At 45.3% G+C, this 12,524-nt stretch overlaps 1 protein-coding gene across 3 annotated transcripts in view; it reads right to left on the bottom strand.

Moving 5' to 3' along the window:
• The window catches only part of RADX (RPA1 related single stranded DNA binding protein, X-linked), a 133,135-nt gene that overhangs the window by 32,222 nt on the left and 88,389 nt on the right, over window positions 1-12,524 (bottom strand). For 2 of the 3 annotated variants that reach the window (XM_063937360.1, XM_063937362.1), the window contains 2 exons: window positions 4,128-4,295; window positions 1,610-1,770 (listed from right to left, as the gene is read on the bottom strand). In XM_063937360.1, the coding sequence (XP_063793430.1) occupies window positions 1,610-1,770; window positions 4,128-4,295 (329 nt within the window). The remainder of the gene's footprint in view (window positions 1-1,609; window positions 1,771-4,127; window positions 4,296-12,524) is intronic. The other variant, XM_063937361.1, reaches the window with a different exon arrangement.

The raw sequence follows: 12,524 nt of genomic DNA, 5'->3' as shown, positions 1-12,524 counted from the left end.
CCAGGACCAATTAAAATTATTCATGGTCAATATAATAGGCAAAACCAATGCTGGTGGCTGCCAGTCATAAAATATGTGGCCAAACAGAAGCAAATCTTGTCCCTCACCACACAACTGACCCTAAGTATGACATATAAATGCGATCTACTTAATGTAATATTTCTTTCTAAATTTTTCAATAAGACATTATTGGCCTAGGGGTGCCGTGAAAAAATTCTGATATTCTAGGGCGCCGTGATTCAAAAAAGTTTGGAAACCACTGGTCTAGGCCGATATCTGCATATTGGCCAGGAGTATGGCTAAAGATCATGCCTTGATTTATGGGTCACCCAAGTAATGAATGGCTCCCAACCTCTAATTCTAAAAGAAGCCATCACTTATTCAATGAGTTTAGTATAAACCTTTAGCACAGTTACATGAACTTTGGTCCAAATAAAAAATATCATGGGTTTGGAGAAAACAGCAGTTTTAAAACGGTCAAAGAACAACCTCTCCTAATAGAAAGGCAGTAAAAATGAATTCCAACAATCATCGACTAAGGAGGATCTAAGAGCTTTCCAGCGATGAAAGACATAAAAGGGAATCATACAGCTTAACGATCTGTTTGGTAATCATTCCAGGACTAAAGTACGGTAAAGCAGACTATCAGTAGGATGGCTTTACATTCCAGATAATGGTCCCTTCATCCAGAGATATGTCCACAGAAAGTTGAGAAATGAGTTCACCAGATATTGACATGATTGTCACAATCTGCGTTACCAACATGCTCCTTAAACGTAGCCTGTATTTTAAGATGTTGGCCAGATATTATGGATCCAAAGCATATAATATCTTTGCCCAGGATGGATGGATAAGCATTTTTCAGCGTCATGTATGCACAGAGAGTAGACATATGCTGGAGTTAGAGTCATGCCCCTTGTCCCGTAAAGTGTAATCTCACCTAGCACTAAGTGCTAGATGATTAAGTTCAATGCTAGCTCAGCTCCAGATTTCTGTTACTAACCACTGACTTCATTAAGTCTTCCCTTCTGCCTCACTGAGAGATCTGATAACCTGCGTACTGACATGGCCTGTGTTCTGAACTCTACATTTGATAATTTAAGGACCAAAGTTTGGACTATTCACTGGATTTGCTTTTGCCTGAGTAGATTAATTCCAGCTGTACAAACAATACAAGGACAATTAGCCACTCTAAAACAGAAAATGGAAAAAGTGCAAGACCATATTATATGTGCCGCAGAGATGCAGAACGGATTTTGACACAGGAAGTGTGGATATTGGTAGGTATTACTGGGAGGTAAAAGGGGGTGGCTAGGGTGCGTGTTGCTAACAGTGGCTCCATCTCTGCTCCCATGAAGCCATGTTCAGATAGAGAAACTGCGCCGTCTATAGAGATGGTGACATATTCGATGGTGCGTCTAGAGATGCACCAGTATTGGTCTGCACCACTGCAAGTGGTAATCTCACTAAGAACAAAATCAGCCGTGGCATTAGCATAAAGGGGCAGACGATTTTGCGTCTGACAGAATCAGGCCCTATGGCTCTTTTTTATGCACCTTTAACCTCCAAACAAAAGGGCTGAAATGGACAATTTTAATTTTATACATACCGTTTCATGGAAATGTTCTACTTCAGATGTGTCACTTGTAATATTCTCCACAAACCTACATGCAGCAATTATACCCTGTACAGCGACACGCCTGCGTTCCCTGTAATGAAGCTGCTCAATTATTGTCTTTAGTTCATGGATTGTAGTCAATATTTTTTCTACTGTAAAAAAAACAAACAAATAATAAATAGACATCACAAATGCAATGGGAATTTCACTTAAAGGGGGGAATCCAATTACCCGCGGTCAATGACCGTGGGTAATTGTATCACCGGGGGCTATCCTATTAGCTTCGATGCGGCGTGCTTCTCCCTGCAATGCCAGCACTTATCACGGATTATGCTTCGGGTGGCATAATCCACAATAAGAGGCCTGCCGGAGCCGCGATTACACATGGGAATGTGTTTACGCATGATTGCGGGTCTGTTTCCAGGCCAAAACGGACATTAATTGGATACAGTGAAAATTCCCCGTCAAAAATTGCGATATTCGGTCGTTTCGATACACCGATAACGGATTGCAATTAATTGAATACCCCCCATAGTGATTAAAAAACTAAAAATTTGATTAAATTAGTTTTTATGTTAGACAAAACACATACCCCAAAATATTAAATACCTTATAAAATGAAAGTCTCACGCAAGTCTCACTTTTTAGCCACTGTAATCCCGTAAACACTCTGGGAATAAAATGCTAAATTGCTGTAGAGATAATGGATTTAAGATCATCTTCTCAAAAAAGGGCAAAGAATGCACTACATTGTACAATATATGGGATTAAATAATTATAAAAAAAGATTAGTGATTTAAAAAGCTATGTGTTAAGAGCCTTGATAACATGAAAGGCACAATGTCAAACAGCAGCCTTGAACCATAGATAGTCCTATTGGACCATCTTCTTGGGTAAGATACTGAAACACATTTTTTATTAAGTTATAACCAATATTATTGCCATATTGTCCTCCAGCGCAGGAGATCTTACTCTTTTTTCTTGCTATTCTTTGGGTTTGAATGGGAATTTCTCTGCTCTTCTTATGCTGCAGGAGTAAGGGTATCCTAATGGGCAGACATCCCCCATTCCCTACAAGATACTGAAAGCCTGCAACCAACCCCATACTCTCTCCTCTCCCCCCCCCCCCCCCCCCCCCCAAAAAAAAAGTAACTTTATCAACAGGATGATACTCCATGTAAGCAAAGAAATTCAATGTAATATCTGTTCACCTCTATTTCTCATATAATAAAGATGTAACAGAGAAGGGAGACAAATAAAAGAATGCTATAAAGCCTAAGGGTTTATACATCAGACCCACTCTGCATAAGCCAGTTTTAAAAAATTTCTGCAGGTGTAGAATATTGAATACTGAAGTTGAAATATGGTCTCCTGATAATTTGCATTAAATGCCAAAGCGATTGCCACTCTATTCCCCAGAGCTGACCGCTATAAATACACTTACCTGACCTGGGGGGTCATTCCGACCCGATCGCTGCAGTTTGTCGCAGCGCAGCGATCGGAACTGGCATGTGCCGGCGCCGCAGTGCGCCGGCGCATGGCAGTCGTCGGTGCCCAGCGATTGCCTCTGAGACACAGGCGGTCGCTGGGCGGGAGGGGGCTGAACGGCGGCGTTAAGCCGCCGTTTAGTAGGCGTAGTCCGGCCAACGCAGGCGTGGCCGGACCGTTGGGGGGGCGTGGCGGCTGCGTGACGAATCACGCAGCAGCTGCGGCCAACGGCAGCGAGACACAACTCCCGGCCAGCTGCAGGAGCTGCGCTGGCCGGGAGTTACTCCACAGATACAAAGGCATCGCCTCTGTGCGATGCTTTTGTATTTGTGAGGGGAGGCCGGCACTGACATGCAGGGCGGACTAGCCCTGTGCTGGGCGTCCCCCCGCATGTCTGAGTTTACGATCGTAGCTGTTCTAAATTTAGCACAGCTATGAGCAACTCGGAATGACCCCACTGATTCGGGAGCAAAGTTTTGACATCGTTTAAGATGTTTTTAAAGGTCATGTTTGGCTCCAAAATATATATAGATTACTTCAAATAAATACTGGAAATGAGGCATATGATCATATCAAAATATGAGGAAATAAAATAAATTAATATTGTTCAGATGTATAATATACACTGCGACTACATACTGTATAACCATTACAGTATGTTACAGTGTTTTCTAGGGAAACACTGTAACATACCATTTCATATGCAGATACAGCCACGGTAGCACACAGAATATAGCCATGCAGCATATAATTTTATTCAGCAGAAGCTGCTTGTGTGTCATATCCGCAGTGTTTTGCAAAAACGACACGTTATAGGAAAAAGTTGCATAAAGACACTCAGCGCTACAGAGTAACGCCACTGCATGGCATGACTAGAAGGTTTTTTTTTTTAAATGTGCAGGGAGTCTAAATGTAAGTGGACACATCTGTAAGTTCACTCCAGAAAACACTGTCATATACACTGTGCTGTGCCCCAGCAATGAGCATCTTGGAGAGAAAAATAAAAAAATGAAGCGCTCACCTTTGGTATCATTACAGTACTTGGTAAAGGTCGCAGGAGTTTGCGGGTACGGGTGATAGCCACCAATTGTGACTTTTCTCTTCACATCCGATTCATTTTGAGTTTTCATCCAGTTAATAAAAGCTTTTACTTTCTCATCGCTGGTGTACAGCTGTCCTTTATGATAACCTTAAATAGTAAAACATTACTAGAATAAATGACACCATGGAAACTCTGTGACAGATGTTAACAATTATTATCCAGTTATCCAGAAGCTTTTTTAATAAGCTAGGAAATAGGGGGAGAGAGAGCATCAGAAGAGCTGTAATTTCCCCACCAGGGCATCACAGGCTCATTGTTAACCTTGTTTGTAAGAAGGGTGTCCCCCTCTTTCAAAGTATGTGACCCTTGGGAAGATATTCTCTTCAAATAATATGTGGATACAGAAATACTAGTAAAGCTGGCGGATGGGTGAGGGCACATAATGTGCACAATCTTGTCTGCCCTGGAACCTACAGACTCAGAGGTACCCTTGTACGAGAGGCGTTCCCTTTTTTTGAAACAATGTGCCTCCTTAGTAGTTATTTGTAATAACCAGAAAAAAACCATTTATACAGCTGTGAGAAAGCTCTTTACCAGCAAAATGTATATCAGCAGTTTTGCCTGTATGTGTGTACTTACCATATATATGTAGGAATGTGCCTGGCTTTTCATAGATATAAAAAGCAAGCTTCTCCTGCAAGGATTCAGGACCGTGAGCAGTATCTGACTGAACTTTGAAAAATGCAAAACATTCATATGTACTGAATCTCAAATCATACTCCTTACAGAATTAATACACAACATTGTCAGCAACCTTGACCAATGGAACACCTTGATACTGAAATACAGGTCAAAATCCCCCCGCCCCCACCTCTTTTTCCCCCCAATTGATACACAGTGTGAGAACCTTTTTCAGTGAAACTATACTTATTAAGCAAAGCGTGTTATGTCACTGGAGAGATATACTAATAGGGAAATGGATGTGATAAATGAGTGCATGGCTACTTCGGTCTGCTAAAGATCACAGAGTAACCAAACTATTAGACCCTTTATTACCTGGTTACCAATCGCTCATCTATTAATACTGATCACCCTTAATTAATGCAGGGGTTTCCTTGGGCTGCTTAACACCAATACTATACAATATCAGAGTGACTTACAAAATTAACAAACCAGTGGTGCAAAAAAATAAATAAAATAATAATACTATGGTGCCAATATAACTAATAGGACAATACAGATTACGCAGTTTATTACAGCTTGCCAATTTCCCTAATAAATGGGGGTAATTCAGACCTGATTGCTCCTCTGTGAAATTGCAGAGGTTTGCGATCAGATAGCCGCCCAGACAGAGTGAATATCCGCCCCGTGCACGTCTACTTGCGCCTTGCGAAAATCTCTGTGAACGCCGGTCAGCTGCAAATCCGTATGCAACTCGCTCATCATCAAATGAGTTTTCCAGTCTGTGCGTAGCCCAGGACTTACTCCTACAGTGTTATAGAATCTGGCTGATCGGGGCAGGAGCTGACGTCACACACCCTCCCTGAAAATGATCTCGCACATGCGCACTACGATCCAAACACATGCGCAGTCGGCTGCCTTGCGTATTCGCACAACAGCGATCAGGTCTGATTCGGGCCCATAGACGCAATTTATCAGAAATGAGATGCGATCCGATCATAGGGCTGCTTAATATAACCACTCAATCTATTCTCTATGACATTTCCAGCTGATATTCGGACAACTTACATTATAATGCAAATCTTAGGCACCATGTCAAAATAAGATTTTAAACCTACCAGTAAATCTTTTTCTCCTAGTCCGTAGAGGATGCTGGGGACTCTGTAAGGACCATGGGGTATAGACGGGCTCCGCAGGAGACATGGGCACTCTAAAGACTTTAGATGGGTGTGCACTGGCTCCTCCCTCTATGCCCCTCCTCCAGACCTCAGTTAAAGAACTGTGCCCAGAGGAGACGGACAGTACGAGGAAAGGATTTTTGTTAATCTAAGGGCAAGATACATACCAGCCCACACCATACAACATGGTATATACTAAACCAGTTCACAGTATGAACAAAACAGCATCAGCCAAAGACTGATCTAAACTGTAACATAACCCTTATGTAAGCAACAACTATATACATGCCTTGCAGAAATTAGTCCGCACTGGGACGGGCGCCCAGCATCCTCTACGAACTAGGAGAAAAAGATTTACCGGTAGGTTTAAAATCTTATTTTCTCTTACGTCCTAGAGGATGCTGGGGACTCCGTAAGGACCATGGGGATTATACCAAAGCTCCAGATCGGGCGGGAGAGTGCGGATGACTCTGGAGCACCGATTGAGCAAACATGAGGTCCTCCTCAGCCAGGGTATCAAACTTGTAGAATTTTGCAAAAGTGTTTGAACCCGACCAAGTAGCTGCTCGGCAAAGCTGTAAAGCCGAGACGCCTCGGGCAGCCGCCCAAGAAGAGCCCACCTTCCTAGTGGAATGGGCCTTTACCGAATTAGGTAACGGCAATCCAGCCGTAGAATGAGCCTGCTGAATCGTGTTACAGATCCAGTGAGCAATAGTCTGCTTAGAAGCAGGAGCGCCCACTTTGTTGGCCACATACAGGACAAACAGTGCCTCTGTTTTCCGAACTCGAGCCGTCCTGGCTACATCAATTTTTAAGGCCCTGACTACATCAAGGGACTTGGAATACTCCAAGTCCACCGTAGCCACAGGCACCACAATAGGTTGCTTCATATGAAACGACGAAACCACCTTAGGTAGAAATTGAGGACGAGTTCTCAACTCTGCTCGATCCACATGGAAAATCAGATAGGGGCTCTTGTGAGACAAAGCCGCCAATTCGGACACCCGCCTTGCAGATGCCAAGGCCAGCAACATGACCACTTTCCAAGTGAGAAATTTTAATTCAACCGTTTGAAGAGGTTCAAACCAGTGTGATTTAAGGAACTGTAAAACCACGTTAAGGTCCCATGGTGCCACTGGGGGCACAAAAGGAGGCTGGATGTGCAGCACTCCCTTTACAAAAGTCTGGACTTCTGGGAGAGAAGCCAATTCCTTCTGAAAGAATATTGATAGGGCCGAAATCTGCACCTTAATGGAGCCTAACTTTAGGCCCATATCCACTCATGTCTGTAGAAAGTGGAGAAAACGGCCCAGGTGAAAATCTTCCGTAGGAGTATTCTTAGCTTCACACCAAGATACATATTTCCTCCAGATACGGTGATAATGTTTCGCCGTCACCTCCTTCCTAGCTTTTATCAGAGTAGGGATGACTTCCCCCAGAATACCTTTCCTAGCTAGGATTTGGTGTTCAACCGCCATGCCGTCAAGCGTAACCGCGGTAAGTCTTGGAACACGCAGGGCCCCTGCTGCAACAGGTCCTCCCTGGGAGGAAGAGGCCACGGATCTTCTGTGAGCATTTCCTGAAGATCTGAATACCAGGCCCTTCGAGGCCAATCCAGAACAATGAGTATTGTCTGTACTCTTTTTCGTCTTATGATTCTCAATATTTTTGAGATGAGCGGAAGAGGAGGGAACACATAGACTGATTGAAACACCCATGGTGTCACCAGGGCGTCCACCGCTACTGCCTGAGGGTCCCATGACCTGGAACAATACATCCTCAGCTTCTTGTTGAGGCGTGATGCCATCATGTCTATTTGAGGAAGTCCCCAATGACTTGTTATCTCTGCAAAAACTTCTTCATGAAGACCCCACTCTCCCGGATGGAGATCGTGTCTGCTGAGGAAGTCTGCTTCCCAGTTGTCCACTCCCGGAATGAAGACTGCCGACAGAGCGCTTACGTGATTTTCCGCCCAGCAAAGAATCCTGGTGGCTTCCGCCATTGCCACTCTGCTCCTTGTCCCGCCCTGGCGGTTTACATGAGCCACGGCTGTGACGTTGTCTGATTGAATCAGAACGGGTAGGTCGCGAAGAAGATTCTCCGCATGTCGTAGGCCGTTGTATATGGCCCTTAATTCCAGCACGTTGATGTGTAGACAAGCCTCCTGGCTTGACCATAGTCCCTGAAAATTTCTTCCTTGTGTGACTGCTCCCCATCCTCGGAGGCTCGCGTCCGTTGTCACTAGAACCCAGTCTTGAATGCCGAACCTGCGACCCTCTAGAAGGTGAGCACTCTGAAGCCACCACAGGAGAGACACCCTGGCCCTGGGGTACAGGCTTATTTTCTGATGTATTTGTAGATGGGACGCCGACTACTTGTCTAGAAGGTCCCACTAAAACGTCCTCGCATGAAACCTGCCGAAGGAGATGGCCCCGTAGGCCGCCACCATTTTTCCCAGTACTCGAGTGCATTGATGAACTGACACTCTTTTTGGTTTTAGCAGGTCTCTGACCACATTCTGGAGTTCCTGGGCTTTTTCCGTTGGGAGAAAAACCCTCTTTTTTTCCGTGTCCAGAATCATGCCTAAAAATGATAGCCGAGTCGTTGGAATCAACTGCGACTTTGGTAGATTTAGGATCCAGCCGTGTTGCTGCAGCACTCTCAGGGAGAGCGACACGCTTTTCAGCCATTGATCTCTCGATCTCGCTTTTATCAGGAGATTGTCCAAGTATGGGATAATTGTGACTCCTTGCCTGCGCAAGAGCACCATGATTTCCGCCATTACCTTGGTGAAAATCCTCGGGGCCGTGGAAAGCCCAAACGGCAACGTCTGAAACTGGTAATGACAGTCCTGTTCAGCGAATCTCAGGTATGCCTGATGAGGGGGATAAATGGGGACATGAAGGTATGCATCCTTTATGTCTAGTGATACCATAAAATCCCCCCCTTCCAGGCTGGAGATCACTGCCCGGAGAGATTCCATCTTGAATTTGAACTTTTTCAAATACAGGTTCAGGGATTTAAGATTCAGAATGGGTCTGACCGAGCCATCCGGCTTCGGGACCACAAATAGGGTTGAATAGTACCCATTCCCCTGTTGCATTAGGGGAACTTTGATAATCACTTGCTGTTGACACAGCTATTGTATGTTAAAAATAATAATATGATAATATGATAATTGCCGCGCTTGTATATGTTATGTCAGCAGCTCCATATAATAAATACAAAAGAAGAAAACCGATAATTAGGAGCGCTTGAATATATAAATTATGTGTTGAATTCTCCTTCACGGTGCATAACGGAGGAGCCCCGCCAGTGTATGCAAACGCTGGCACGCTCCGTAGCAAGAGAGCCGCATGAGGAGACTAAGCCGGAGCAGCAGAAAGACGGGACCAGTTACATCCGCGGCAGCCGTTCATGCTGTAACATCAAGCCGCGAGAGGTACAAATAGGGACAGTAGGGATAGCAATACCCGCATACAGAGACTGTTCAGACTAACCCGAATTGGGAAGCTGAAACCGCTAATTATCTCCGTTTTACCACTTAATCACAAAAGAGCTGTAACATTGATATTAACCATTTCCTTTTTCACAGGTATGTGCGTTCAACACATAATTGATATATTCAAGCGCTCCTAATTATCGTTTTTCTACAGCTATTGTATGGCAGGTGAAACTATTTCCCTCTCTGGGGGAGAAGCTGGCAAAGCCGATTTGAAAAATCGGCGAGGAGGCACTTCTTCGAATTCCAATTTGTATCCTTGGGATACAATTTCGATCGCCCAAGGATCCAAATCCGAAGACGTGCCCCCACCGGCGCGGACTCCCTCAGTGGAGCCCCAGCGTCATGCGGTGGATTTTGTAGAAGCCGGGGAAGACTTTTGTTCCTGGGAACTAGCCGTAGCAGGCGTTCTTTTCCCTCTACCCTTACCTCTGGCGAGGAAGGAAGAGCCCCGACCCCTTCTGGACTTATGCGACCGAAAGGACTGCATCTGATATTGAGGCGTTTTCTTTTGCTGTGGGGGAACATAAGGCAAAAAAGAAGACTTACCCGCGGTAGCTGTGGAAACCAGGTCCGCGAGGCCCTCCCCAAATAAAACCTCACCCTTGTAAGGTAAAGTTTCCATATGTCTCTTTGAATCGGCATCACCCGTCCATTGGCGGGTCCACAGGGACCGTCTAGCAGAAATTGCCATGGCATTGGCTCTTGAACCCAACAGCCCAATGTCTCTCGCAGCCTCTCTCATATACAACGCTGCGTCTTTAATGTGACCCAAGGTCAATAAAATGCTATCCTTATCTAGGGTGTCAATGTCAGATGACAAGTTATCTGCCCATGCTGCAATTGCGCTACCCACCCATGCCGACGCTACTGCCGGTCTGAGCAAGGCACCCATATGTGTATAGATCGATTTTAAGGTAGTTTCCTGTCTGCGATCAGCAGGATCCTTGAGGGCTGCCGTGTCGGAGACGGTAGCGCCACCTTTTTGGACAAGTGCGTCAAAGCCTTGTCCACCGTGGGCGAGGATTCCCACCGTAACCTGTCCTGTGAGGGGAAAGGATACGCCATAATAATTCTCTTGGGAATCTGCAGTTTCTTGTCTGGAGCTTCCCAAGCTTTTTCAAATAAGGCGTTCAGCTCATGAGATGGGGGAAACGTTATCTCAGGTTTCTTTTCCTTAAACATGCAGACCCTCGTGTCAGGGACAGAGGGGACTTCTGTGATATGCAAAGCATCCTTTATTGCAATAATCATACAATGAATAATCTTGCCAACCGTGGGTGTAACCTCGCATCATCATAGTCGACACTGGAGTCAGAATCCGTTTCGGTATCAGTGTCTGCTACCTGGGAAAGGGGACGTTTATGAGACCCCGAAGGGCCTTGTGCCACAGTCAAAGCCATGGATTGACTCCCTGCCCTGGACTCTGTTTTGTCCAATTTTTTATGTAATAAAGTCACATTTGCATTTAAAACATTCCACATATCCACCCAATCAGGTGTCGGCGGTGCCGACGGAGACACCACAATCATCTGCTCTGCCTCCTCCCTAGACGAGCCTTCCGCTTCAGACATGCCGACACACACGTACTGACACCTCCACACACACTGGGATATACAAATATGGGGACAGCTCCCCAATAAGGCCCTTTGGAGAGACAGAGAGAGTATGCCAGCACACACCCAGCGCCACTGGACACTGGAACCAAATCCCAGTCTGTACAGCGCTAATATAGATAAATAATACACTTATGCTGCTTTCACATCGCAAACCCTGCTTTTGAAACGGTTCTTAAAACGGGTCTGAGCAGTTAAACCCCCTTCACTTCGCATGTTGTAACTGGTATATTACCGTTTCGGTACCTTTCACACTGAACCCGTTTCTCCCATAGAAAACAGTGGTTATCATTCTAAATGCACTTTTCTGGCCCATACATTATTAATAATTATTAATTAATTATTAATAATTTGGCTAGTCGTACGATGGAACCCAGCAGCTTCAAGCATCTTTACCATATTTTTGTAGATTACTGCATACTTCACTGTCCCAGTGATTTGTCTAGCAATTTCTTCATCCCCTCATCCTAAGCAGCTCCCTAACCTCCTCATCACTCCAATTTGCCATTTTATACTGTATTCTGTATAATAAAACGCTTCTTCACTCTCATGTGTTTCTTCCAGTTTATTTCCTGCTTCTGTCTGGTGACATCACGCATGGAGACAGCCTATCACCTTCTGTAGTTTGAAAATACAGTTTCTGAGCCTTTCACATTGCTCAATGAAACGGGTCTGAACCGCGTAGGAGCCTGCTTTTTAACCTTTTTAAAATACCAGTAATCTGTAACCAGTAAATTCAATGTGACCCTTTCACACAGCAGCTAGAACCGTTTTGGAAGGCTTAAAAAACGGCAATTTACCGGGTTATAGCTGTGGTGTGAAAGGGGTATTACTGCGCCAATTAAATGTGCCCCCCCCCCTCGTTTTTGCCCTCTGTACTTGCTCAGCAGTGGAGAGTTCAGGGAGCAGCTTCTCTGCAGCGTGCTGTGGAGAAAATGGTGCTGATTAGTGCTGGAGGATCAAGCTCCGCCCCCTCGACGGCGGGCTTCGGTCCCGCTCAAATTCTTTTTACTGACGGGGGTTTTCTAATATACTGCCTCCGCAGTATCTAACATGCTAGCCAGTGTCCCTTGAGGTTATTATTGCTGCCCAGAGCGCCCCCCCTGCGCCCTGCACCCTTACAGTGCCTTCTGTGTGTGTGAGTGTGGGAGCAACGGCGCGCAGCGTTACCGCTGCCCGGTACCTCAGTGAAGACCTGAAGTCTTCTGCCGCCTGTGAAGTCTTCTTTCTTCTTATACTCACCCGGCTTCTATCTTCCGGCTCTGTGAGGAGGACGGCGGCGCGGCTCCGGGACGAACAGCGAGGACGACACCTGTGTTCCGACCCTCTGGAGCTAATGGTGTCCAGTAGCCTAAGAAGCAGAGCCTATCAGTTAAGTAGGTCTGCTTCTCTCCCCTCA

Source organism: Pseudophryne corroboree, chromosome 8, assembly GCF_028390025.1.
Source record: "Pseudophryne corroboree isolate aPseCor3 chromosome 8, aPseCor3.hap2, whole genome shotgun sequence".
Classification (NCBI taxonomy): Eukaryota; Metazoa; Chordata; class Amphibia; order Anura; family Myobatrachidae; genus Pseudophryne; species Pseudophryne corroboree.
The sequence above is the reverse complement of the archived record's forward strand: the minus strand, read 5'-3'. Positions and strand labels throughout refer to the sequence as shown.